Below are 24,477 nucleotides of genomic sequence, written 5' to 3'. Positions count from 1 at the left end.
CTGCAACCAGAAGTGGGTGGAGGCTAGAGGGATGTTGAGGAACATGGTAGAGAGAGTCTAACTTGCCATGAACAGCCTCTTACTAGAAATCTGGACTTTAAGGATGCAGATGGTGAGGGCACAGAAACAAATGAGGAACATGTTACTGGAAACTGGAGGGAGGGGGATCCTTGCTATGTACCAGCAGAAAGTTTAGAAAAATTGTCTTCTGGAGTTATGTGGAAAGCAGAAGCTATAAGTGACAAATTTCGTGACATATTAACAGAGATTTCCAAGAAAAGTGTGGTCAGCGCTTCCTGGTTTCTTCTTTCTGTTTGCAGTAAAATGTAGGAGGAAAGAGATTCATTGAAGGAAGAAGGTTTTTAAAAAAAGGGAACCAGAATCTCATGACTTAAAAAATTCTGAGCCTCTCTACATGGCAAAGGTGAGAAAATGAAGAGATGCACTCAGGAAAGCTTGCTTGAGAATAAAGGCTGAGGGTGTGACCGTACAATCAACTCTCAGTTAAAAATTCAAGAAAGGGACTTCCCTGGCAGTCCAGTGGTTAAGACTTCATCTTCCAATGCAGGGGATGCAGGTTCGATCCCTGGTTGGGGAGCTAAGATCTCACGTGCCTCGTGGCCAAAAAACCAAAAACAGAAGCAATATTGTAACAAATTCAATAAAGACTTTAAAAATGGTCCACATCAAAAACACAAAAACAAAAAAAACTCAAGAAAGACCCAAGGTCAGGGTATGCAGTCACATAAAAGGCCTTTTGAAGAAATTAAAGGTGTGCCCCACAGGCCTCAATCAAATCAGAAAACTTCTAGAAAGCTTAAAGGCACTGCCCCTCAGCCATCTCAGGTGAGGCCAAGGTTCAGGAGGGTTTATCTTAACAACATCTGTGGATGTAGCCGTTGCCTCATGGAGGGGACAACAGTGATAACCACACAAGGTCTACGAAGTTCTTGAGAAATTGTTTCAATAGAAGCACTGCCAACTCGGACAGCAAGGGACCAAGATGTTACGACAGGAGGCTTTCAGAGCCCCCCTCCCCCCATTCCACCGGCAATAGAAAGCAGGCTGATAAAACTACTTGGCTGCAAACACAGGCTACTTTTCATGGGAAAGAAGGGCAGAACCAGTACCCTGAGAGAAGGGCCTGAGCCACAGAGGATTATCCCCAAGTTTGAAACCTAACCAGTGAACTCCCAACAATTGCCAGGCTGGATTTCACAGCAGCTTTGGACTGGTGACTCCTTTTTACCTTCCGTTTCTCCTGTTTTGAACCAGAATGTCTACAGTGATTATCCTATGCCTGCCCCACCATCGTGTGTTGGGAGGGCTGGGGGTTCACAGCTCCACAGATGGAGGGCAATGGTGCCCCAGCAGTTTTGTCCACACCTGACTCCCACTGAACTTGAGGTGATGCTCTAACAAGATGAGATGGGAAACTTGGGCTGGCATAAATACATTTTGCATGTGGGAGGGACAGTGAGGACCAGAGTGGACAGGCCCTAGGGTGGCTTCTCAGTGATTCCAGTCTCCTGGTGCTCATTTCTTTGTGTGATCCCCTCTCCATGAGCCTGGGTAGGACCTGTGCCTTGCTTCTAACCAATAGAACATGGCAGAGATGGTAGGATGCCACGTCCACACTTGTGGGTTATGTTATATGGCAAAGGTCATGGGATGTCACCTGCCCCATGGTTATGTTACATGATATGACAACAGTGATGGGACATCACTTCATGATTATGTTATGACATATATGTAAAACTCCAAGCAGGTAGCTCTCGCTCTCCTGCTGGCTGTGAAGAAGCAAAGTGCCATCAGTTCTCCAAAGCAAGGAGGCAAGTTCTGCCAACATCCTAAATGAGCTTGGAAGTGGATTCTTCCCCAGTCAAGCCTCCGGATGGCAATGAAGTCCAGCTGACCCCTGATCGCAGCCTTGCGAGAGCTTGAGCAGAGAACCCAGACTCCACACTCACAGAAACTGAGATAATAAATGTGTGTTCTAGTAAGCCATGACGTGTGTGGTAATTTATTATGCAACAATAGAAAACCAATACAAAGATTCTCAATAGACAATGGATTGTGTGAGTACAGCAAACTCTTAGATTAGTGCCATCTTGGGTACAGCTTTTGCATTGCAATTTTCACCTTACAGGTAATAGTAGTAGCATCCAATCAGTTGGATGGTGATGTGCAGCTTGGAAATGATCAAAACATTGATAAAGTTCTTTATTACTAGTTTAGAGTCGACGATTTAATGCTTATATTTAAAATTATATGACAAAACGATTAAAAACTATAGGATTTGACAGTGCCCCCCCCAAGAAGCCTACAGCTGCCATCTTAGTGCCCCAATTTCTTTGAGATGCTAAATAAAAGATAAAATTAAATCTTTCAAGTTTCAAGCATGCGTGGGAGCCACAGGGAGCCACATTCTTTTGCCTTTGGATTTAGAAGGACTATTTTCAGTTAGGTCACCCCTGCCAGGAGAGAAGAGCTGGGGCAAATAAGGCATCCCTGAGAACATCATCTCTGTATATAGAAGTCCCCAGTTATCAAAGCACAACCATCCTCACTGGAGGAGTTCAGCTGTCAGAAGTAGTTCAGAGCAGGCCACTCAACGGGAAACCAACACGAGTCTGGCGCAATGCCTGTGATCTGAGGGTTCATGTTTGACCTCAGATATGATCGACTCAGGGAGTAGGGAGGCCACCGTGGACAGAAAGGGAGCAGCAGACATTTGAATGCTTACTCATTTGCACCTTGGTGCCTGTATTCTGTCGCTGTGTGGGATCTGTCCATCTCCTCTCTGGAGCTACAGTCAGAGACCACAGTCACTGCAGGAATGCTGGGCCAGGGATTTTAAGCTGAGAGGAGGCACTTGGAAACAGACAATTAGTCATAAATCAATTAGTCATAAATTACTTTCTATTGCAACCGATGATTGACAATTGCTTTAAAATGGTACATTCTATTTATGTTTACCTTTAGGGCTAGGCAGATACCAAACTCTTGAGAGGAGGTGGCTAAGAGCATTTGTTCATGGGGCCTTAGTGGTCCACTTTTCATCGGAAACCTAGGAGCTTCCACATTGTAGGATCATGGAACATGAAAGTCTAGCTGTTTTCTACTTGTCCCATGAGCTGCAGGTGTGAGATACAGTCATTTGTGAGTATAGAAATGTCACATGGGTGTCGGGATGAGCCAGCTGAGAGCCCAGATAAGGTACGTGGTTAATATCCTGCTCTCTTCAAAATGGAAGAAGGGATGAGTACCTGCAGGGGTCACTCTCCTGTGATGATTCCTTCTGCCCTGAAAACATCAGCCTTTCCTTTCTGGAGTAACAACTAGGCTATATGAGCTTAAGGCTGCTCCAACTGAAAGGCAGTAGCTTAAGTGAAACATTGCGGTAAAAGAAGAAAGATGGTACATATAAGTTGTGGATGTCAATTTTTACTTTTTTAAAAAAAAATTTTGGAGGTGGCTGTGTGTGGGAGGGTGGAGTGGAGGTGGGGGGCATGGTGGGCATGGGGCACGCCAAATACTATCCCCATTTATACAATGGAAAATGGTTTTCAGAAGTTTCCAGATTTGGTTGGATCATAGAAATGAAGATAGATAATAAATCTGGCTTTGGGTTTGGCCTTATCCACTCCTTTGGGACAAAGCTTACCTTGTCCAAATCTTCTGAATTTAGTCAAGTGAGAGAATTTGGGGTCAGTGTAATGTTTTTCTTCCACAGTCTCTGTGGCAGTGGGAAGGTTGAGAAGGCATACTGAAAATGGAAGAAGAGGTTTCAGAAAGTAATGGGAACCAAGAGAGTTGTGAAAGGACAAGTCTGTTGTCCTCACTGGTTTAATAGTGCAGAAATTTTAGAACTTTGGCAAAGGTTAATCACCTGTCCTCTCAGTGAGAGCTTTGGTTCCAGTCAACTTAACAGACACTGCTGTAGGTGTTTCCAAGTGGTGTTTTTGATGAGAGGTTTTAGAATAGAGGTAACCTGTCCCTAAAGTTTCATTTCATAATTACCTTTTCTTTTTAAAAAAATTAACGATCTTTACAACACATGTTATTTCTTCTGTAAGAGGTCTGTGTTTTTCTTAAACATCTTTTGAGAGTCATAGAGTCAGAAGGACTCCTCAAATCTCAACTATTCATACCCATTTAATTAATATGCCCCTAAAACCTGCAGGATTGCATATCAAATCAATATCACTGGCACACTTAAAAATTGGATCTGACCTTTAAATGAATCGATTTATTTTGTAATAGAACAATTTCTTGATCTGAGACCTGTGTCTTTCACGGATGAAGGTTTAACCAACGGCACCCCCTGACCATGGCTTACAAAGCCCCACACCATCCATTCCCTCTTTCCCTTGTGTCTGAACACATCTCCCACCCTCTCTCCCCGCCCACTCTGCTACAGCCACACAGGCTAACTCCCCACGCTTGTTCCCACCCCAGGGTCTTTGAATTAGTTCTTCCTTCCTTCTACCTGTGAATTTCTACCCTTCCTGGGCCTCCTCCTTCTTGGCTCCCTCGTCCCCTTCATGGAAGGACAATCCTCAAGGACTACAGATGGCTTCACCCTTAGTTACTTTATAGTATGATGATATTTTCTTTCCTTCATCACATTTATTGCTACTGTAGCTGTGTTGTTTGCTTATTTAAATGATCACTGTCTGTCTTCCATGAGAATTCCAGCTCCCCAGGACAGGGACCTGGCATTTCCTGTTCACATGGACAACCCCTTCACCTAGCACAATGCCTGGCATGGAGTGAGCCTCCAATAAATATTAGTTGAATGAATGAGTGAAATTAATGTAAAATTTTCTGCATCCTGGGAGTTTTAAAGATACAGATCTCAAAAGTGGCTCTGAGTTAACAAGTTTTGGCAACCCTGGGTACATAGGAGGACATAAACTCTGGGAAAATAACAGTAACAATACCACCACTACCATCATTCCCAACAATGACAACAAAAACAACATTTGGTTCTATTTACTGAGTACCTAAAAGCTTGTCTGAGGTGGCATCTTTTATCTTTTAGGTTTGGTAAGACTTTTGTAACCCTAGGAAGGTTTAAAAATAAGTATTGCTGTATAACCTGAGAAATTACAAAATATATCTTAAAATAATGAGGAAAGGAAGCAAAACCACAATATCAGTATTTTTGTAAGAGGTTAAGTGTTAGTATAACAACATATTTTACAGCCATTATGATGATTATGAATTTTTTTATGTCTTTACTGTTTTTGTTTGCATGCATTTACTTTTTTGCATTTCTGGTTGAAGCAGCCAAGAAAACTTGACATATTCCACCTATGATGTTCTTGAAATATTTAGGAGATTTTGACTAATTAATATTTAAATGTATAATTTGATCAATGGAATTAATTTAATAGTAGGTCCTGGTATTTTTCTGAAATATTACTTAATAGATCCATAATTTTATCACATTATTAAACTAAGTACAAATAGTAGAATGTATTCTCCACACACCTCCTTAGACAGTTAGGATCTGGCCATTCAAGCTTGCAAGAGAAATACCAGCACCCTCATTTTAGAGACAAGGAAACTTCTGTTCAAAGTAGCAGGTACATGACTCATCTAAAGCTACACAGTTTGTAATTGGCATCTTGGACTTAGATGCCAGTGTGCTGACTCCTTGGGTCTCCTCTTCCCATTTCTAAATGCTTAAATGGGTGAACATCAGGGCACTGAATTTCATGCTGTAAGAAAGACGTTTCCACACTCAACATTATATTTTAGTAGAAACAGATCTAAAAGAAAGGGTAGATCAAACCACATGGACTTAAGAGGGTAAGAAAATCACGGGGGATCCATGAGCTTTAAGGGGGGACCCAGTGGACAATATCAGGATGAAAATAAAAGGACAGAAGCCACTCATCCCAGCTGAAGGTCAGTGTGAGGCTCCCATGTTACAAGTCACGAAACAGGGACGGGAGCCAGAAAAGTCATGATGAGGCAGCTCTCGGAATTGCTGGAAGTTTCATTCAGTTAAGAGCCTGACAACCATCTGATACACAGTTTGAACTCCTTGATGACAACTCTCAGAAGGTGGAGGTGGCCCTAAAAGAAATAGTCCCTCTAGACTGGATGCTGACCAATGAGGAGAAGCACATCAGTGATGCAGAAATGAGAAGGAACCTTGTGAGAAATTGTTACCTTGGGTCAAAGGGAGATCATGCCAGAAAATGTCAGAGTTGTCCTGTATTTTTGGAAGGCAATTTTCAAAAAACATTCTAGGAGAGTGTGAATCCCATGGAGACAGGGCTAAGAAGGATGATGTGGCTCTGGAAACCTAAATCCTGAATGCAAAGTTGTGAATCACAAAAAGGGAGAAAAGACAGAGAATTACAGAGTGATTAAGATGGGTTCATTCTTCAATAAGACACTTCAACATAAACTATGACATGAGAGAAAACAAAACAATGGTACAAGTCTTCAAGAATGGGGAGGCTGGACCTGAGGATTTACCTCTCCTGATTTTACTTGTTTGTGTGAGTAGAGTGGTTTTTAATGCAATGGTCAGGAGCAGATGAGGATGAGGGAAGCTCAGCTTCGGAAGATTATGAACTACCAGAGACCACGGAGAGGACACAGACCCAGGCAGAGCCAGTGTGCTTTGCTAGACTCTGTGACTCTTCAAACTTGAAAGGGTAAAAAGAAGATTGTTAGAAAGGATTTGAAGGCTACATTAGAAAAGGGGATGGTAAGGATGGGGGCATTTTACTTTATTATTTTTAAAATAATTTAATTAATTAATTAATTAATTTTTTAATAAACAAAAAAGTTTATTTTTTACATATTTCAAGATTAAATCTGAACTTCAAAGATTATCAATAAAAAAATCTTAAAACTTCAGCTATTATTTTTAATCCAAAGTGTTTTTATGTAGGTTGAAGTTATTTTTAAATCAGCTCCCAAACTTTGGGTACAGATGCAGAATGTCTATTTCTAAGAAGAGTTCTTTTTTTTTTTTTTTTTTTAAACATCTTTATTGGAGTATAGTTGCTTTACAATGTTGTGTTAGTTTCAAGTGTGTGTGCAGCAAAGTGATTCAGTTATACATACAGATATATATTCTTTTTCAGATTCTTTTTCCTTTATAGGTTATTACAAAATATTGAGTATAGTTGCCTGTGCTATACAGTAGGTCCTTGTTGCTTATTTTATAAACAGTAGTGTGTATATGTTAATCCCAAACTCCTAATTTATCTGTGCCCCCCCTTTCCCCTTTGGTAACTACAAGTTTCTTTTCTAGGTCTGTGGGTCTATTTCTGTTTTGTAAATAAGTTCACTTCTATCATTTTTTTAGATTCCATATATAAATGATATCATATGATAGTTGCCTTTCTCTGTCTGACTTACTTCACTTAGTATGATAATCTCTAGGTCCATCTATGTTGCTGAAAATGGCATTATTTCATTCTTTTTTATGGCTGAGTAGTATTCCATTATATCTATGTACCATATCTTCTTTACCCATTAATCTGTCAATGGATGTTTAGGTTGCTTCCATGTCTTGGCTATTGTAAATAGTGCTGCAATGAACACTGGGGTGCATGTATCTTCTTGAATTATGGTTTTCTCTGGATATATGCCCAGGAGTAGGATTATTATGCTAGCTCTATTTTTAGTTTTTTAAGGAATCTCCATATTGGCTGTACTAATTTACATTCCCACCAACAGTGTAGGACAGTTCCTTTTTCTAGGACGGAGGCATTTTAAATGACTTCAAAACCAGAGAAGTCATGTTCTTGGAGAAATTATATTCTATGACACTAAAAGGGATGAAATATTGCATTCAATATTCTGTGAGATGGCTGTTTACCCCAGAAGATTACTAGCCAACTGGAGAAAACTACTCTCTATTTTCAATTAAAACAACAACAAAAAAAAGAATAAGAAGAAAAGAAAACACAAAAAAACCCTGGGTAGTATGTGAGGAGCGAGTTGTAGAAGCCACAGATAATCAAATTTGATGTCAGTCCTAAGACAATGGTTCTACAACTTTTTGGTCTCAAGAACCTCTTATAATTATTGAGGACCACAAAAGACTTTGGTTTATGTTTTATCTATCAATATTTACTGCATTTGAAACAAACTGAGAAACACAAGAATACAAAGCACAAGATCCATTAGGTATCAGACCAATGACATTAACACACGCCATGTAGATTTTAGGAAACTCTACTGTATACTTGGCAGAGAATGAGAATGAAAATGGCAAATGATGCTTTAGTATTATAAGGAAAATAGTTTTTATCTTCCACTCCCTGAGACAGTCTGAGGGACCCTCAGGGGTTCTGGACCAAACTTTGAGAACTGCTGCAAAAAAATGTTTCACCATGTGCCCAAGGGGACAAGAACAAAGATATTCATGACAACATTATTTATAAATAGCAAATATTTGGCAATATCCCTTCATTGAGAAACGGAGAAGCTGTAAACAGCTACAATTTTTAAATAAATTCATATTGATTTGTAGAAAATGAGTTTATCTTAAAACAATGTTAAGTAAAAAGCAAGTTAGAGCATATTATATACAGTATGGCATCATTTAATAAAATTGAAATATGCCAAATAATACTATAATTTCTATAGTTTTACTTGAAGATGAAAAACAAATCTGAAGCAATATTAAGATATGCTATTTGTTCACTTTAAAGAGAAGCTATAAAGGCTTTTTAAAATGGCCATTTATTCTTTTTTTTAATTTATTTTTTAAAATTTATTTATTTATTTATTTATTTTTGACAGGGGCTACTCTTCGTTGCGGTGCACAGGCTTCTCACTGCAGTGGCTTCTCTTGTTGAGGAGCACGGGCTCTAGGTGTGTGGGCTTCAGTAGTTGTGGCACGCAGGCTCTAGAGCACAGGCTCAGCAGTTGTGGCACACGGGCTTAGTTGTTCTACAGCATGTGTGATCTTCCCAGACCAGGGCTCGAACCCGTGTCCCCTGCATTGTCAGGCAGATTCCTAACCACTGTACCACCAGGGAAGTCCCCATTTATTCTTTTTCTTTTTATTTTTTATTGGAGTATAGTTGATTTACAATGTTGTGATATAAAGGCTTTTAAACATATCCTCTTTATATTTTTTTAGCATTTTAAAATGATTTCTAGGCTGTTACAAAGGGTGATCACTAAGCTCAAGCTTCAGTCCACCTAAAACAGTGGTTCTTAAAGTTGTCCTCCACCCATCATTAGCACCAGCACCATCTGAGAGCGTGTTAGATGTGCAAACCATGGGGCACACCCAGAACTACTGAAGCGGAATCTCTAGGGTGGGGCCCAGGAATCTTGGTTTTAATAAGCTCCTCAGGAGATTCTGCTGAAAGCCCAAGTTTGAGAACCACTGGGCAAGAACAAACATGACCATTCAACCTGTCCTTCATGTAAATGTATCTAATTCAGCAGGACTTTTGGTAATATTGCTTATGACATTCTTGTGGACAAAATGATGTTACATATAGAAAGGAGTTTCTCAAAGATATTTGCCAAATGTTTTATGTTTTAAAAAGCACTCCCCACCACGCCCTCACCTTGCCTACACACCTTTGGCTTGGGTACCTGAAGTTTAACTTTTCACACAAATCGGAGCTAACCTGTGGCTCCTGGTTTCTGAGATTTTGGAAATGTTGGCCAGTGTAAACGTGTATTGATACATTATGTGAATAAATTCCTTTGTAATTAGCTAAATCAAGGTTTTCAAAGCATGGTCCCCAGACCAGCAGCATCAGCATCACCTGGAAACTTATTAGAAGTGCAAATTCTTAGGCTCCATCCCAGCCCTGTTCAATCAGAGACTCTGGAAATGGGCCCAGCAATCTGTGTTTATCAAGCCTTCCAGGTGATTCTCTTGGACTATAGTTTGAGAGACACTGACCTAAATGAATCTACATAGAAGAGTATGTCCTGGCGATTGAGACATGTACTTTAAAGAAGGTTTGAACAGGAACGGCTCTTTAACCAATCAGAGAAGAGAGTATTGGTTGCAATGGTGAATTTCCATTCAGAACCAGCTGGCCTGAAGCTTACTGACCAATCCTGAAGGACTAGCACTTTGCCACCACCTAAGGCACTGTACACCTCTTCCAGTACTGCTTTTATGTCATGATCTGTTTTCTCATTTTCCTTTGTCTGCTTCAAAGGACAAATTGACCAAATTAGAATTGTCAATTCTACTTAACTTTAAAAAAACTTTGCCAAAATGGCTTTAAATCTGCACAACTCTACCTATTCATTCCTTTCTATCAATTCATTCATGGCTTCGTATTTCAAAGACTGTTCCAAATTCTGCAATATATACTGCATGGCTTATAATTTGTCCTTCTCAAGTCACTTGCAAGATTTCTACAGAGAAGTCATTTCCAAAGAGTGAGATCATCCAAACCTCATGGCATACTTTGGCCCCTGCAACCTTTTATTTTCCTTATTCCAAGAGGCTGGTACAGTCAGTAGGATTCTCTTGGACCCTGATTCAATATGTGCTGACAGCACCAACTGCATTCATGGGATTTGGAGAAAGAAAGGCTCCATCTAAAGGAGTTTGGTAAGAGTATGAAATATGGATTTCTTGGGGGTCCTTCAGTTAGAAAGTATTTAATTAGCTCTGCTCTTTCTGGGGAAAATTCAACCTAGCTGACTCTTGTTTTGTCACTCCTTGTCTGTTTTTATTTTTTTCTTGCAGGTAAAACTGTGCCTGAAATTTGCATAAATCCAGGACTGGATGCATACTCAAGATGTATTTTCCAGTCATCTTTCTGTTAGCATTTAAGTGTCTAAAACAAACATTCACGTTTCATACAGACTGGATACTCACACATTTGGCATCAGGGCTAGGAAACCCATGACGTGAGTAAGAGAATCACTGGGCTCAGGAGCTCAGCAGTTAGTAAATCTTGCTCCAATCAGTGAGGCTCATAAATTAAGTCTGAGAGGATAATGAGCCAGCCCATCCAGGAGATGGAAGAAATGAGCTAGAAGGTTCTCTTAAGTCCTACGTCCACTGAGCATGGTGGATTATCACTGAGATGGGAGATTCCTACTTCACTGCCAGCCAGGACCTGCTAGGACCTGGACAAGTGAAAAACCATGGTGAAATAAATGATACTCTGTCCTGACCCTGTAATAACCACAATCCCTGATAAGAAAGCACATCGTGGGCCTTTAACTGCTTTCTTCCAGAATGTTCTTCATCAAATGATTATACTCAAGGGTAAAAAAATAGTCCTTATTTCATTTGGGCAGTTCTCCTTTGCCATGTTGATCAATAGCAGATAACTTTTCTGGGCACACTGTGTCTTCTGTTTTCTGGGTTTTATAAAAACTTGGAATATGTGAAAAATAATGAAACTAAAAAGTAAATTCTTTCCAATCTCAACTTCTTTTTAGATAAGGTCCAGCCTATTATTTAGTCATTAGTGAGGCATTAGTCTTTATTTTGGAAGAAAATCATGTTCAGTAGTAAGATACTGCCTAATATTAACCAGTTGAGTTGGTTAATTGGTCAGTTTCTATTAAATATCAATCAATACCTGCTTAGAATAAGAGGTTCCTTTTTGTCCCTAAAGTTTTATCTTCTCAAATATCTGTCTCCTTAGTATTTTACATTTTAGCTGGCTTGAAAACTTTCAAAATCTTATCAGAACATCAAATTCACAAGATGCAGGATTAGAACACTCTGTATCGATCTTTGGGCAGAAGAGACCCACATGTTCAATACTAGAATAGAATGACCAAGACCATGCATAAATGATGGAATCACAATTCCAACTTACTCAGCTCAGGTGGTCTCTTATAAGAATTTCTTGTAATTTACCAGATAGGTTCCTTCTTTACTCCTTTAAAAATGCATCCACTATTGTTTTACGTATCATTTAAACTCAGTGTATTCAATATGCGTGTTAATACAGAATAAGGTGTTTATGTAGCTCAGATGCCTACTAATATAAATCTAATCTATTGGATAACATGATGATAAGCTTCAATGATATTTAACTCCCATAGGGAGCTTTTGGGAAATGACCCAGGGAATTCTTATCATTCTGAGGTGCAGAAGGAAACTGCAAAGGCTGGACTTTCTTTGTAGTCTCTTGATATCTGAAATGTATTGGGTCTGAGTTCCACTTTAATGCAATTATTTTGATGAACATTCCTTTTAAAAATCTACTAGCCATTTTTTAAAGGTAAATTATAGGCTATTCTAGGACTCAAATGCTTCATCTTCTATTTGAAATAGCTCTTAGACTATGAAGACTATATACATATAATTTATATATATATACTTATAAATATATATTTGATTTTATATATAAAATATATATGCATAGGCATGTATGTGTGTACACATATATAAATCATTTATTATTGTTAAAAACTGTTATTACTATTTATATAAAAGTTTAGACATTCTGAGGGCAAATGCAAAACAACACAAAGCTGCCTAACATAATGTCTACTCAGAGGTTATTGCCAATATTTACCAGAGTGGGTGGATAATATTCTTTAGTAAAAAGAACAAACACCATTAAAAGTAGAAATAAAAAATTCCTATTTTGTGACTGTATTGTATGAGTCTGATTAAAAAAAAAACTCACACCTGAAAGCTGAGGTTCCTTTTTATGTGTTGCAATTTACATGAAAATTAAGTGGTGACCATTATACCCATTGAAGATGATTGTGGATAATCTGTGGATATTTAAAAACAAATACATGATTTACACATTTGACAGCTCGCCCGTAAAGATGGCGCACTGCATCAAACGAGAGAGCATGCTTCTTAAGCCAACTTAAAGACAGAATCCTCACCATACCTTCATGGGAGCCAGCTGGATGGGAGTGATGCACGAAGGGTCTACCATGGGCTTTGGCCTGTTGGCCGTGTCTGCTAACAGGCTGTGCCACTGCTGGGGAAGGCCGGTAAATTTCTGTTCTTGTGGATCAAACCCAGTATGAACCCTGTGTTCAAAGTTGGATGGGCCAGATATTTCAATCTTTTTCTTTTTCTTTCCAAACATGGTGGAAAACCTGAGAAATGCAAACAGAAACAGGGAACTGTTTATATGTCGCCAGCAGAAGACCATAGGATAATTAGTAATTCATTCAGAGTTCTATCTTTTCAATTCTTCCTCTATATATCAGCAGCAAAAGATAGAATTTGTATTTTTAGGGTGTGTAGATTAGATAACTTCATTCAAAAGTTTTTGTTCTTTCCTTGCACTTGCCATATGTAGTTTCCTGACCCATAGAGTTTGGATTTGGCCATGTGACTCTCTTTGACTAATGGACTGTGCGTAGAAGAGAACATCCTTCAATTCAGGGTGGAGGTTTCTGAAGGTACTGTACATTTCCACTTCCCTCTTATGCTCCTGCTACTTGGCATGAAGATCTCTCTAGTGGGCAATACACCCTCAGCCAAGATTCTGGAAGGAGAGATGCATGAAGCAGACACAAATCTGACCTCCAGTTTGGAGCCAAGCTCAACTGAGCCACAGCTGAGTTACAAGTATGATATAAATGTTTGTCATGAAGCCACTAAGATTTTGTACTTGTTTGTTACATGATATTACCAAAGCAAAAGCTGACTAGCAAACAGGGAGAAGCATCTCAAAGTGTGGTGTGCACTTAAAATCTAAAACATTTGTGTGGAAAAATATGCATAAACATGAAAAATGGAGTTAATAATTCTATTTGCCACATAAAATTATTATCAGGATTAAACAAGTAAACATTTGTAAAACACTTTGAAACATACCTGGCACAAAGTCAGTGCTGCAAGTATTAAAAATACCTCTGGATGAATACACCAGAAACTTGACTGGCGTTGCCTGCAGAGAAGGGAGTCAGGGGGACAAGGCAGGGAGGAAAAGCCACTTTTCACGGAATATTTAGAATTTTGTACAACGTAGTTTACTTATTTGAAACAATGTAGTTTACCTAGTTAAAACATCCTGTGACAGGGATACCTCTAGAAAATAATGTAAAATAGTTACTTTATGCTTTACGTTTATTGAAAACATGTAAGGTAACCTGGGTTTGAATCCCACCTCTTCACCATGATCTTGGGTAACTGATTTTCTCATTCTGAATTTTCTGTGAACATGACAATCATGATCATTTGGGGAATCCTAACACCCCTGCTGCAGGTATTATAAAAGATGGTGCTTTGGTTTCAAGGTTGCTTTGTTGGGAAAGCCTTATCTCAGTCCTCAGACTTGAGTAGGTGGGTTTTATATATATACTTTTACAGCTCCGTACATATTTTTCACTGCACTTATCCACTTGCTATCAATTAATTGGGTGTAACGGTATGCCCAGTGTCTGTCTTCCCTTCTAGAATATAAGATCCATGAGAGTGGGATGCTGCCTGCTTGTTTATTACTGTTTGCCAACGCCTGACATATGGTACGGCTCAAGAAATATTTGCTGACAGACTAAAATCACCCAGAACAAAACATTCAGGGAAGAGGACCTGGGGTCAGAGCTCCATAGATGTTAACATCTTCCTTTCCTCTTTCCCTCCTTCTTCTCTCCCTCCCTCCCGTTCATCCTCCATTAAAATTTCTGTTTTCTCTTTTAACCATTTATCCCTGCTTGGCCAGCAGGGGCTTCCTCCTTTCCTTCTAGTTTTCTAAAGCTCCTATTCCATCCTCTACTGATGCTAGTCTGGGCTGCTATAACAAAACACCAGAGACCAAGAGGTTTATAAACAACATAAATTTATTTCTCACAGTTGTTGAGGCTGGAAGTCCAAGATCAAGGTGCTGTCAGATTCCGTGCCTGGTTAGAACCTGCTTTCTGGATGGCTGCCTTTTTGTTGTAACTTCACATGTTGGAAGGGACAAGGGAGCTCTTTCTGGTCTCTTCTTATAAGGGCACTAATCCCATTCACGGGGTTCCACCTTCATGAACTAATCATCTCCCAAAGGCCCCACTTCCTATTGCCATCACCTTGGGGATTAGTATTTCAACATATGAATTTTGGAGGGACACATTCAGACCACAGCACTGCAGATATATTCTCCTGACAGGGATCAGACTCTTCACAGCATTAACTCCCCAGAATTTATTAAAACCCATTTTCCCATCCATCCTGGTTGTTATTTCAGACTAATTTAGAAAACTCACATAAGGTGATAATGAAAAACTAATGAAGGATGATAAGGGCTCAAAAATACCTTGATGTGTGTTATGTCTCTTGGAAAAACATAATTATAATTTTTAAAAAATTCTTTAAGTACCTTACTATAATTAGGTTAATAAATATGTCAATTGATTTTAAACATTTGAGAACATCTCAGCCAGAGTATAAAGAAGTAAAGGAGCCCAGCCGTAGTAGACTGTCACAGGAATGGCCCCTGGTGTTTCATGCCTCCCAGTATCCAAGCCCTTGGGTGGGTGTCTCCCGCACTGACTCTGGACCAGGATATGTAATCTACAAAGCAACAATAGAAACCCTGACACAAGCATGAAATGTGCTTGCCCACTGGGGCTTGCCTCCATGCTGCTCTTGGAACCGGCAGCCAGCATGAGAACAAGGCCAGGCCATCTTGTTAGGGAATGACAGACCATGCAGCCCAGTCCCTCATCAGCCTAGGCAACAACCGGCCCTGGAAACAGAGGTGCCTAGCTGACCAACAGCTGTCCACTAGCGAGCCCAGTCAAAGCCAGCAGAAAAAAACCCAGCTGAGCTGGACCCAAAGTGCCGACCTATAGAATCAGGACACAAATAAAATGGCTATTGCTTTAAGCCATTACATTTTGGAGTAGATTGTTGCACAGAAAAAGCTAACTGATGATCATCCCATACCTTGCATCTTCAGATGCCCATCATTTTTCTCTATTTTAGCTGATTCAAAGTCTCAAGTAACAATGCCCAATCTGGGTAACTATATTAAATGTTATACAATTGTGTCCACTCAGAGGAGTCTCCATTGTGATCTTGTCGTCTGGTTTGTCAAGGGCCTAGAAGGTTTTCAGTGGACAGGAAATTATGCCAAATAAGTAAGTGACTCTATACACCATATCTCAGTATTATTTTGTGAAAATAAAAAATATTTGAGGGACTTCCCTGGTGGTCCAGTGGTTAAGACTCTGTGCTTCCATTGCAGGGGGTGTGGGTTCAATCCCTGGTCGGGGAACTAAGATCCCACATGCAGTGCAGAGCGGCCAAAAAAAATTTTTTTTTGAAAATATAATCTGGTCATGCATTGGCTGAGTCCACTTGACATTTTAATAAACTTTATGATCAATTTTTTAAAACAAGGGGGCAATTGTTTTAAAAAAATCATTTGAGAAGAGTTCTTTTGCATGTATTCATACCTGAACAAGCACTGAGAATGTTGGATCAAATATTTTTAGAACCAGAATAGAAATGTCTTACTATTCCCTTCCTGACTGTGAATTTCTCAGTGGTTGCTATGCCATTCAAGTGAAAATATAAAAAAAGAAAATATCAATGAACTAATACCATTCTTGTTTTAAAATAAGACAGTTGTGGAGAGGAAACCCACAGCTGAATTAATTTGCCTACATTTCATTGTGTGATACTATACAACTGTAATTTAAATGGTAATATATATACAGTTCTAGCTGTCTAATAAATTTGAGTTAAAGAGGAAACAACTTAAAAAGAAGATGAAGAAGTTCTAAATCCTAAAGTCATGTTCCTGTGAAGCTCACACTTGACAAAAAGCAGAGAGGGAATCTCCAAGATGTATAGTGGTGTTCCATGAGTAATGGCCATTCCTCTGACAGCAATGAGGAATCTCACACTCAGGTGAAAGACACACGGTAGGGAACCCTCCTCAAATCCAGACCTGCTTGGTAAATGGTTTCTTCTCTTTGATGAGCCCACGCTTAGTCTGTATGTGGCAAAGTGCTAAATGTTCAAGGTGCTTGATCTCACTTAAAACTCACAATAACCCTATGGTGGGGGTCCCCAAGACCACCCCTAGGTTTGATTTGTTAGGAGAACTCACAGGACTCAGCATAGAGTTATACTCACAGCTGTGATTTATTACAGTAAAAGGATACAAAGCAAAATCAGCAAAGGGAAAAGGCACAAGGGCCAAGTCTAGAGGGACCCAGGCGTAAGCTTCCAGGGGTCCTCTCCCAGCGGATTCACACAGGATGTGACTAATTCCTCTAGCACTAAACTGTGACAACATATGTGAAATGTTGTCTATCATGGAAGCTTGTGAAAGTCTCAGTGCCTGAGGATTTTATTCGGTGCCTATCACATAGACACCTCTGCCTGGTCTGTGTCAAAACTTCAGATTCCAGAAGGAAACATAGGTTCAGCTTAGACCATCTTGTTTGAATAAACAGTTTAGTCACAGTGAGCCATTCTTACCAGGGAACAGTGGGAACCCTCCTATAATCCAAGTTCCCAGATGCCAGCCAAGGGCCAAACTTGCAAATAGGTTTCTCTAAGAAACGCAGCCTCAGGCCTGCTATGTTAACTCTTTTGGCACAAGAGGTGTTATTATCATACCTCCATTTTACAGAAGGAAAAACAGAAGCTCAGAGGTAAGAAACTGGCAAAGCTGGAGACTCAGAATCTCAAAGTACGTGCTTTCAATCACTGGGCAGATGGTATGATAAAGCTAAATTCTATCTACCATAACAGAAAATAAAAGGATGGAGATGCCTAGTATTGATATAACTGCATACACATATTTTTGGTTAGAGGTAAAAAACTGAAAAAAAAAAAAAAATTGCCAAAACCGAAGGAATGTCATGGTGGCCTCTGGGGAAACAGAACTTGGAGTTATCATAGGGTGAATCAGGAAACCACTGGATTTTTTAACTTTTTTTTTTGGTAAACCATGTGTGGTATATTTATTTTCTAAAATATTTTAAAATCAACTCAAAAGAAACATTTGTTAAGGGGGAGTTCCCTGGTGGCCTAGTGGTTAGGATTTCGGGCTTTCATTGTCGTGGCCTGGGTTCAATCCCTGGTTGGGGAACTGAGATCCCGGAAGCCACGCAGTGCGGCCAACAACAACAAAAGTGGATAAAAAAAAAAAAAAAAAAAAAAACTTGTTAAAGTTAGCATGTACCAGAATATACTGAAACAGAACTTAAAAAATTCATCCTTTGGGTTAACATTCAGAAGAAAAGATTGATTTACATGAGTAGCAGAGTAAAAAGGGGGCTAGCAACCATCATTTTGAAATTATATCTAGAGTAGCCATTCACAAATGATAGAAGAAGCTGCTATCTCTTGGGAAACACATCAGATGACAACTTGGTCTTCCCAATGGCGCCAGCCAGTTTAAATTCTCATCTTGCCTGAGAACTGGCAGTTCATACAGAATGAGTGTTCAGTAAGGTGTTTGAATACTGAGTAGATTTCTAATCTTGGGCCCTTTTACCCTTATTTCTATTGCTCTACATTAAAGGTTTTGAATATTGGCAAAACCTACCTAATTCTTTGGTAGCCATATTCACTGAAAGTGGCATGTAGCTTAGGAAAGAAATATTTCCTTTGATTGTTGAATTGCACATTTACAACTGGATGAGCAGGTGGAGACATTTCAAGAAACCACATACAACAGATAGACATAAACTAATGCCCCCTATTTCTAGCCTCTCTAAAATGTCTCTTAGCTCATAGGTCCTCAGCTTATGAAATAAGCATTGTATTAGTCAGAGTTCTCCTGAGAAACAGAACCAATAGGATTTATATATTACAGATGTATATAAGAGGGAATTTATTATAGGAATTGGCTAATGTGGTTATGTTGGCCAAGATGCCCAATGATCTGCTGTCTGCAAGCTGGTGAACCAGGAAAGCTATCGGTGTAATTCAGTCCATGTCCATAGCCTGGAGAATCAGAAGCTGGTAGTGTAGGTCCCAGTCTGAGTCTGAAATCACAAGAACCAGGAGCGCCAAGGTCCAAGGGCAGGAGAAGATGGAAGTCTCAGCTCAAGCAGGAAGAGAGTAAACTCACCCTTTCTTTGTCTTTTTGCTCATTTGGGCCCTCAAGAAATTGGACGATGATGCTCACTCACATTGGGGAGGGTCATCTGCCTTATTCAGTTCACCAATTTGAATAATAATCTCTTCCAGAAACATATCCAGAAATAATATATACCAACTATCTGGACATCCCTTGGCCCAGTCAAATTGACACATAATATTAACCATCACAAGCATGTATGGGAGAGCTTATAAGAACATTCTTCTTGTTTATGTAGAAAATGAAGTAACCTTGCAGGTAGATTTTAAAACTATACTTGACTGCAAGCATGCCTACTGGCCTAGAAAACACATGACTACTGGCCACTAACACTTTTTATTCTCCTGAATATTTTTGGCTCAAAAAGTCTGTTTCAGGGGACTTCCCTGGTGGTCCAGTGGTAAAGAATCCACCTTACAATGCAGGGGACACAGGTTCAATCCCTGGTCAGGGAACTAAGATCCCACATGCCGCGGAGCAACTAAGCCTTCATGCCACAACTACTGAGCTTGCATGTCTCAACTAGAGAGCCCACGTGCAGCCAACTACAGAGCCCACGCACCCTGGAGCCCGTGTGCCACAACTAGAGAGAGAAAACCCACACACCACAACTAGAGAGAAGCCCGCACACCACAACAAAGAGCCCACACGCTGCAACGAAAGATTCCGCCTGCCTCAACAAAGATCAGGCGTGCTGCAACTAAGACCCAGCGCAGCCAAAAATAAATTAAATAAGTAATAAATAAATCTTTTTTTAAAAAGTCCGTTTCAGGACTACAAATTCTATTTTCAACTTTCTTGCTCAAAGTATAATTTGTTATATATATATATATATATATATATATATATATATATATATGCCTGGTAATTTTATATTTTTTTACTACTTCTTCCATTCTTTATTAATATGAACAGTTGGAATAATCAGTAAGAATAGTGTTATACTGTTAGGAAATACCTCTAGTTTTCAAAATGTTGACATGCTCATAAAGGGCTTTGAATGGAGTTTGGGCCAGAGTATAAAAATTCACAAGGTATTATTTTGCTATTGTATTCAAAATTATTAAAAAATATTTGAGACACAGGCAACAGTGTGGATGAACCTCAAAGATATTACACTAAGTGAAATAAGCCAGACCCAGAAGGACAAATATGATTCTACTTATATGAGGTACCTAAAGTAGTCAAATTCATAGGGACATGGAGTAGAATGGTGTTGCCAGGGGCTGGGAAGAGGGGAGAATGAGGACTTATTGTTTAATGGGTATAGAGTTTCAGTTTGGGAAGATGAAAAGCTTCTGAAGATGGATGGTGGTGATGGTTGCACAACAATGTGCATGGACTGAATGCCACTGAACTGTACACTTAAGGATGGTTAAAATGGTCAATTTTTATATTATGTATATTTTACAATAATAATAATAATAATAAATAATGGTATGGACATGTCCCAGGAGCTTTGGCCTGTACGGGGGAAAGTAGTTAGCACAGAGGGAACACACTGAAGATGGGGTGTGGCAAAGAGGTGAGATGAGCTGGGGCCAATCTATTAGACTATCTTTTTGTTCTTATCCTCTCTCCCCATCAAAACTGTATTGGTCTAACCTTTGGCACTGACAACTGCTTAGTCTGTGCTTGCAGGCCCTACAGCTGAAGTGAGGACTCAGTGTAACTACTGGACTATTAAGGTTTTCAGCTAGACAGACAGCTGGCTGCTTAGAGGAAGACCACAGAATTAAACGATGGTGTCTTTAACATACATCTCAGGGATGATTCTTTTCTCCTTGACCCCCTCATGAAAAGATTTTTCTTCTCTTAGCCTCAGATCCCTTTTGAGGAACTTGGTAAATGCAGTAATGGATATTTAAGTACTTCTGAAATACCTACCTGTGTTCAGATAATTTAGGGTTAATGACCTGCCTATCGTTGGTTGAAGAAAGATGGCTATTTGAGAAACTCCTCTGCAGAGAGGATGAGAGCAGCCACACCATGCCCTTGTCGAGAGACCATTGCTCAGATACGCATTTGGCACAGCCTCAGATTTGGGAACAAAGGATTCACCTGGCTTTTAGTTAAGTTGCTTTTAGGTAAAATATAACATGGATATAATTTGGGGTTCAGAGGAAAATATTAAAAACTTGGGATGGATCTATAATATCATCTAAAAATAAAGTTGTTTCCTAAGAAAAATTATTGTGTTTATCATGTCCAAATTATCATGTCCAAAATGGTGTAAGTGATATGGTTTCCTTTCCTCGGATTCTTTTACTGCAGTGTGTCCCCTGGACATCACCCACGGGGCAGCCACTGTTCCATGGGGTACTTCCCATTCCAGAAAAACTGCTTCAAAGCATGTTGGGTCAACAAAAGGATTATTCTTTACTTGGTCCCCATTTGTATTTATACAGACACTCGTGATCCAGATGCACCCTGCTCTGTGTGCTCTTCTGATTTGCTACCTAATCCAACTACAACTGCCTTCTCGACCTCCTTGGAAGCATCTGACTCTGGCTTCCAATTTTTATCCTTTGGATTTGAACTCAGCCTCCAAACCTGACTCCTTGCTTCTTTGTCCTTCTCTACTATGGGAATCTCTCAGATACCTCCCACTGATAAAGTTGTTTGGATCTAATGTATCTGCTGGCTTCTTCTCATCTAAGCTTTCTGATTCTGTCCTGATTCTGGAATCTGTGACTGCAGTTTGATTTATCATATCCATTTATCCAACTCCACATTGTTTAGACCATCCACATTGCAAAACCACTCTAATCTAACTCAACTCTCCATTCTGGCTTCAATTCTTCCAACTCATATTGTCTGCCACCCAACACCCAGGATGGACGAAAGGCATGCTTTGAGGAAACCATTTAAATTCTAATCATTTTCACACTGTCCAGAGTGATAACATAATGTTAAAATAGGAGCAAGAAGAAAATTATGCTTTGTAGAATAGCATCAACAGAGTATACACTCCAAAAAAATGCAGAAAAAAATGTGTTAAATGTTATAGTCAAAAGCTATTATTTCACTATGGTCTCATCCTATACCACATGTTTCTTCTTCCTTATGCCAATAACCACACATATAGAGACGTAGCCCAGACTCCTTTCCTAAGCTCCAGATTTATGCATCAAAATCTACTCTAAGATTCATCCCATTCTTGAAACCCAGCATCTCCAAAACATGTCACAATCTTCCTACTTGTTCAACCTGTTCCTCCTCTAGATACCCCAATCCTAGTATATATACAGTACCATGTTGTATGGAATTGTTGAAGACAATTCTGGGAATCCATTATGACCTTCCCTTCTGTCCCATCCTGCACATCCAATCACCACCAGTTCCTGTACATTCTAATCCCCAAATGTCCACTACATCTGTACATCTCTCAGAATTCCCAATATTAGTTTTCTACTGCTGCTGTAATAATTACCTCTAACTTAGGTAAATTCATTATCCTAGAATTCTGGAGGTCAAAAGTATGAAATGGGTCTCACCAGGTGAAAATCAAGGTGTCAGCAGAGCTGTGTCCCTTTCTGGAGGCTCTAAGGGGGAAGCTATTTCCTTGCCTTTTCCAACTTCTGGAGGCCACCTGTGTTCCTTGACTCTTAAACCCTTCCTCCATATTCAAAGCCAGCAATAGTACATTTTTCTCTGACTGTTCTTCCTCGTACATGGCTCTGCCCAACTCTCTCTTCTGCCTTGCTCTTCTACTTTTAAGGACACTTGTGATTGCATTGGGCCCTTTTGAATAATCTCCCTATTTATTTACTTGCCCCCTTCCAAGCAGTCCTCCACCTTGCAGGCAGACCAAGTTTCTAAAATGTAAATCTGATTGCATCATGCTCTCTCTTTCCTAAGCCTTTTCTATGACTTCTCATTGACCTTAAAAACAAAACCAAACTCACTGGGCTCCCTAAGTCTACCCCTTGCATAGCTCTCTAACTGCCTACATCCCTCTCCCCTTCATTAAGCCTTACTATCTTTAGTCACCTCCATTAACTTAAAGGCCCCCTGACTCTCCAACATCTGCCTTCCCCTGCCCCAGCCCCCCACATCACCCTAAGTCTTCTTTCCTGCCATTCTTGAACCCCAGAATCCCTTTCTTCTTATGTTCTCCATAGCTCCTTATATAACTATTGTGCTTATTCCAAATTACAGAAGTAATGCATGAGTAATACACAACTTGGTGTGGACCATTCAAACAATAAAGAAGCATACAGAATAAAAGGTTAAAGTCAACTGCCATACACTTTCCCACCACAAAATCCCAAACATGGACCTTTTGTTGCTTGTTTCTGCCATCCCTGCACACAACCTGAATTTTCATACATAAACATGACCACACTATGCACACTGTCGTGGGATTTGCTTTTTGTGTCATTTAACATAATTTGGCTGTTATGTTAAAAAAAAAAAGCAAACCTTGGCTATCTTTCCATAGTAGTACACATATCAGTACTTGTCTTTAAGACATCATAGCATTTTATAAAATGGGATGTATTATAATTCATCTATTTATTCCTTTATTGACTAACATTTAAGAGGTTTTTTTTTTTGGTTCTTAAAAACATTCTGGTGAGAATCCTGGTGTATGTATCATTCTGCATAAATACGAGCAGTTCTGCAGCACAGAACATCAGATATGGAAATGATGGGACTAAAGGCATATGTATCCGTTTCCTAGGGCTGCCATATAAAGTACCACAAACTGGGTGGCTTAAACAACAGGAATTTATTTTCTCACAGTTCTGAAGGGTGGATATCTGAGATCAAGGTGTCTGTAGGGTTAGTTTCTTCTGAGGCCTTTCTCCTTGGCTTGTAGACAGCCATCTTCTCCCTGTGTCTTCATGTGGTCTCCCCTCTGTACCCATCTGTGTCCTAATTTCCTCTTCTTATAAGGATGCCAGTCATATGGATTAAGGCCCACACTAATGATCTAATTTTAACTTAATTACCTCTTTATAGACTCCATATTCAAACACAGTTACACAGGTATTGGCAGTTAGAACCTCAACATACGAATTTGGCATGTGGGAGGATGGGGGATATGGACAATTCAGCCTATAACAGCAAGTATGTTTAAAAATTTTAAGATGCTGGCAAGGTGGTTTTCAGAAAGCCTGGCTCACTTTCCTCTCCTACCAACATTGTCAGAAAGCAAAGCTGGTCTTCCTTAGTACCCCATAAACTCCATCAGCTGATTTCCATCTTATCTGTGCCTGGGACATAGTAGGTGCTCAATAAATATTTGTTGAATGAGTGGTCACTGGGACAAAAATATTTACCTCTCTAAAGACAATTTGTAGTTTAACCACACTGGTAGCCCAGAGGGTGAGACTGTCAGTGTGTGACAGGCATATATCTGAATCCCTGTCTCAGGCTCTGCTTCTAAGGAACCCAACTTAAACATGCAGCTGCCATTGGCAGAGTGGGAAAGAGAACCCAGGTCTCTCAAACTTTTTCCTCATAAGTTTTTATCACT

At 39.6% G+C, this 24,477-nt stretch overlaps 1 protein-coding gene across 2 annotated transcripts in view; it reads right to left on the bottom strand.

Moving 5' to 3' along the window:
* Nucleotides 1-24,477, bottom strand: part of PAK5 (p21 (RAC1) activated kinase 5) — a 317,560-nt gene that overhangs the window by 87,624 nt on the left and 205,459 nt on the right. For both annotated transcript variants that reach the window (XM_057528338.1, XM_007165252.3), the window contains one exon: nucleotides 12,840-13,053. In XM_057528338.1, the coding sequence (XP_057384321.1) occupies nucleotides 12,840-13,043 (204 nt within the window). In that variant the 5' untranslated portion in view covers nucleotides 13,044-13,053. The remainder of the gene's footprint in view (nucleotides 1-12,839; nucleotides 13,054-24,477) is intronic.

This window comes from Balaenoptera acutorostrata, chromosome 15 (assembly GCF_949987535.1).
Source record: "Balaenoptera acutorostrata chromosome 15, mBalAcu1.1, whole genome shotgun sequence".
NCBI classification, from domain to species: Eukaryota; Metazoa; Chordata; class Mammalia; order Artiodactyla; family Balaenopteridae; genus Balaenoptera; species Balaenoptera acutorostrata.
The sequence above is the reverse complement of the archived record's forward strand: the minus strand, read 5'-3'. Positions and strand labels throughout refer to the sequence as shown.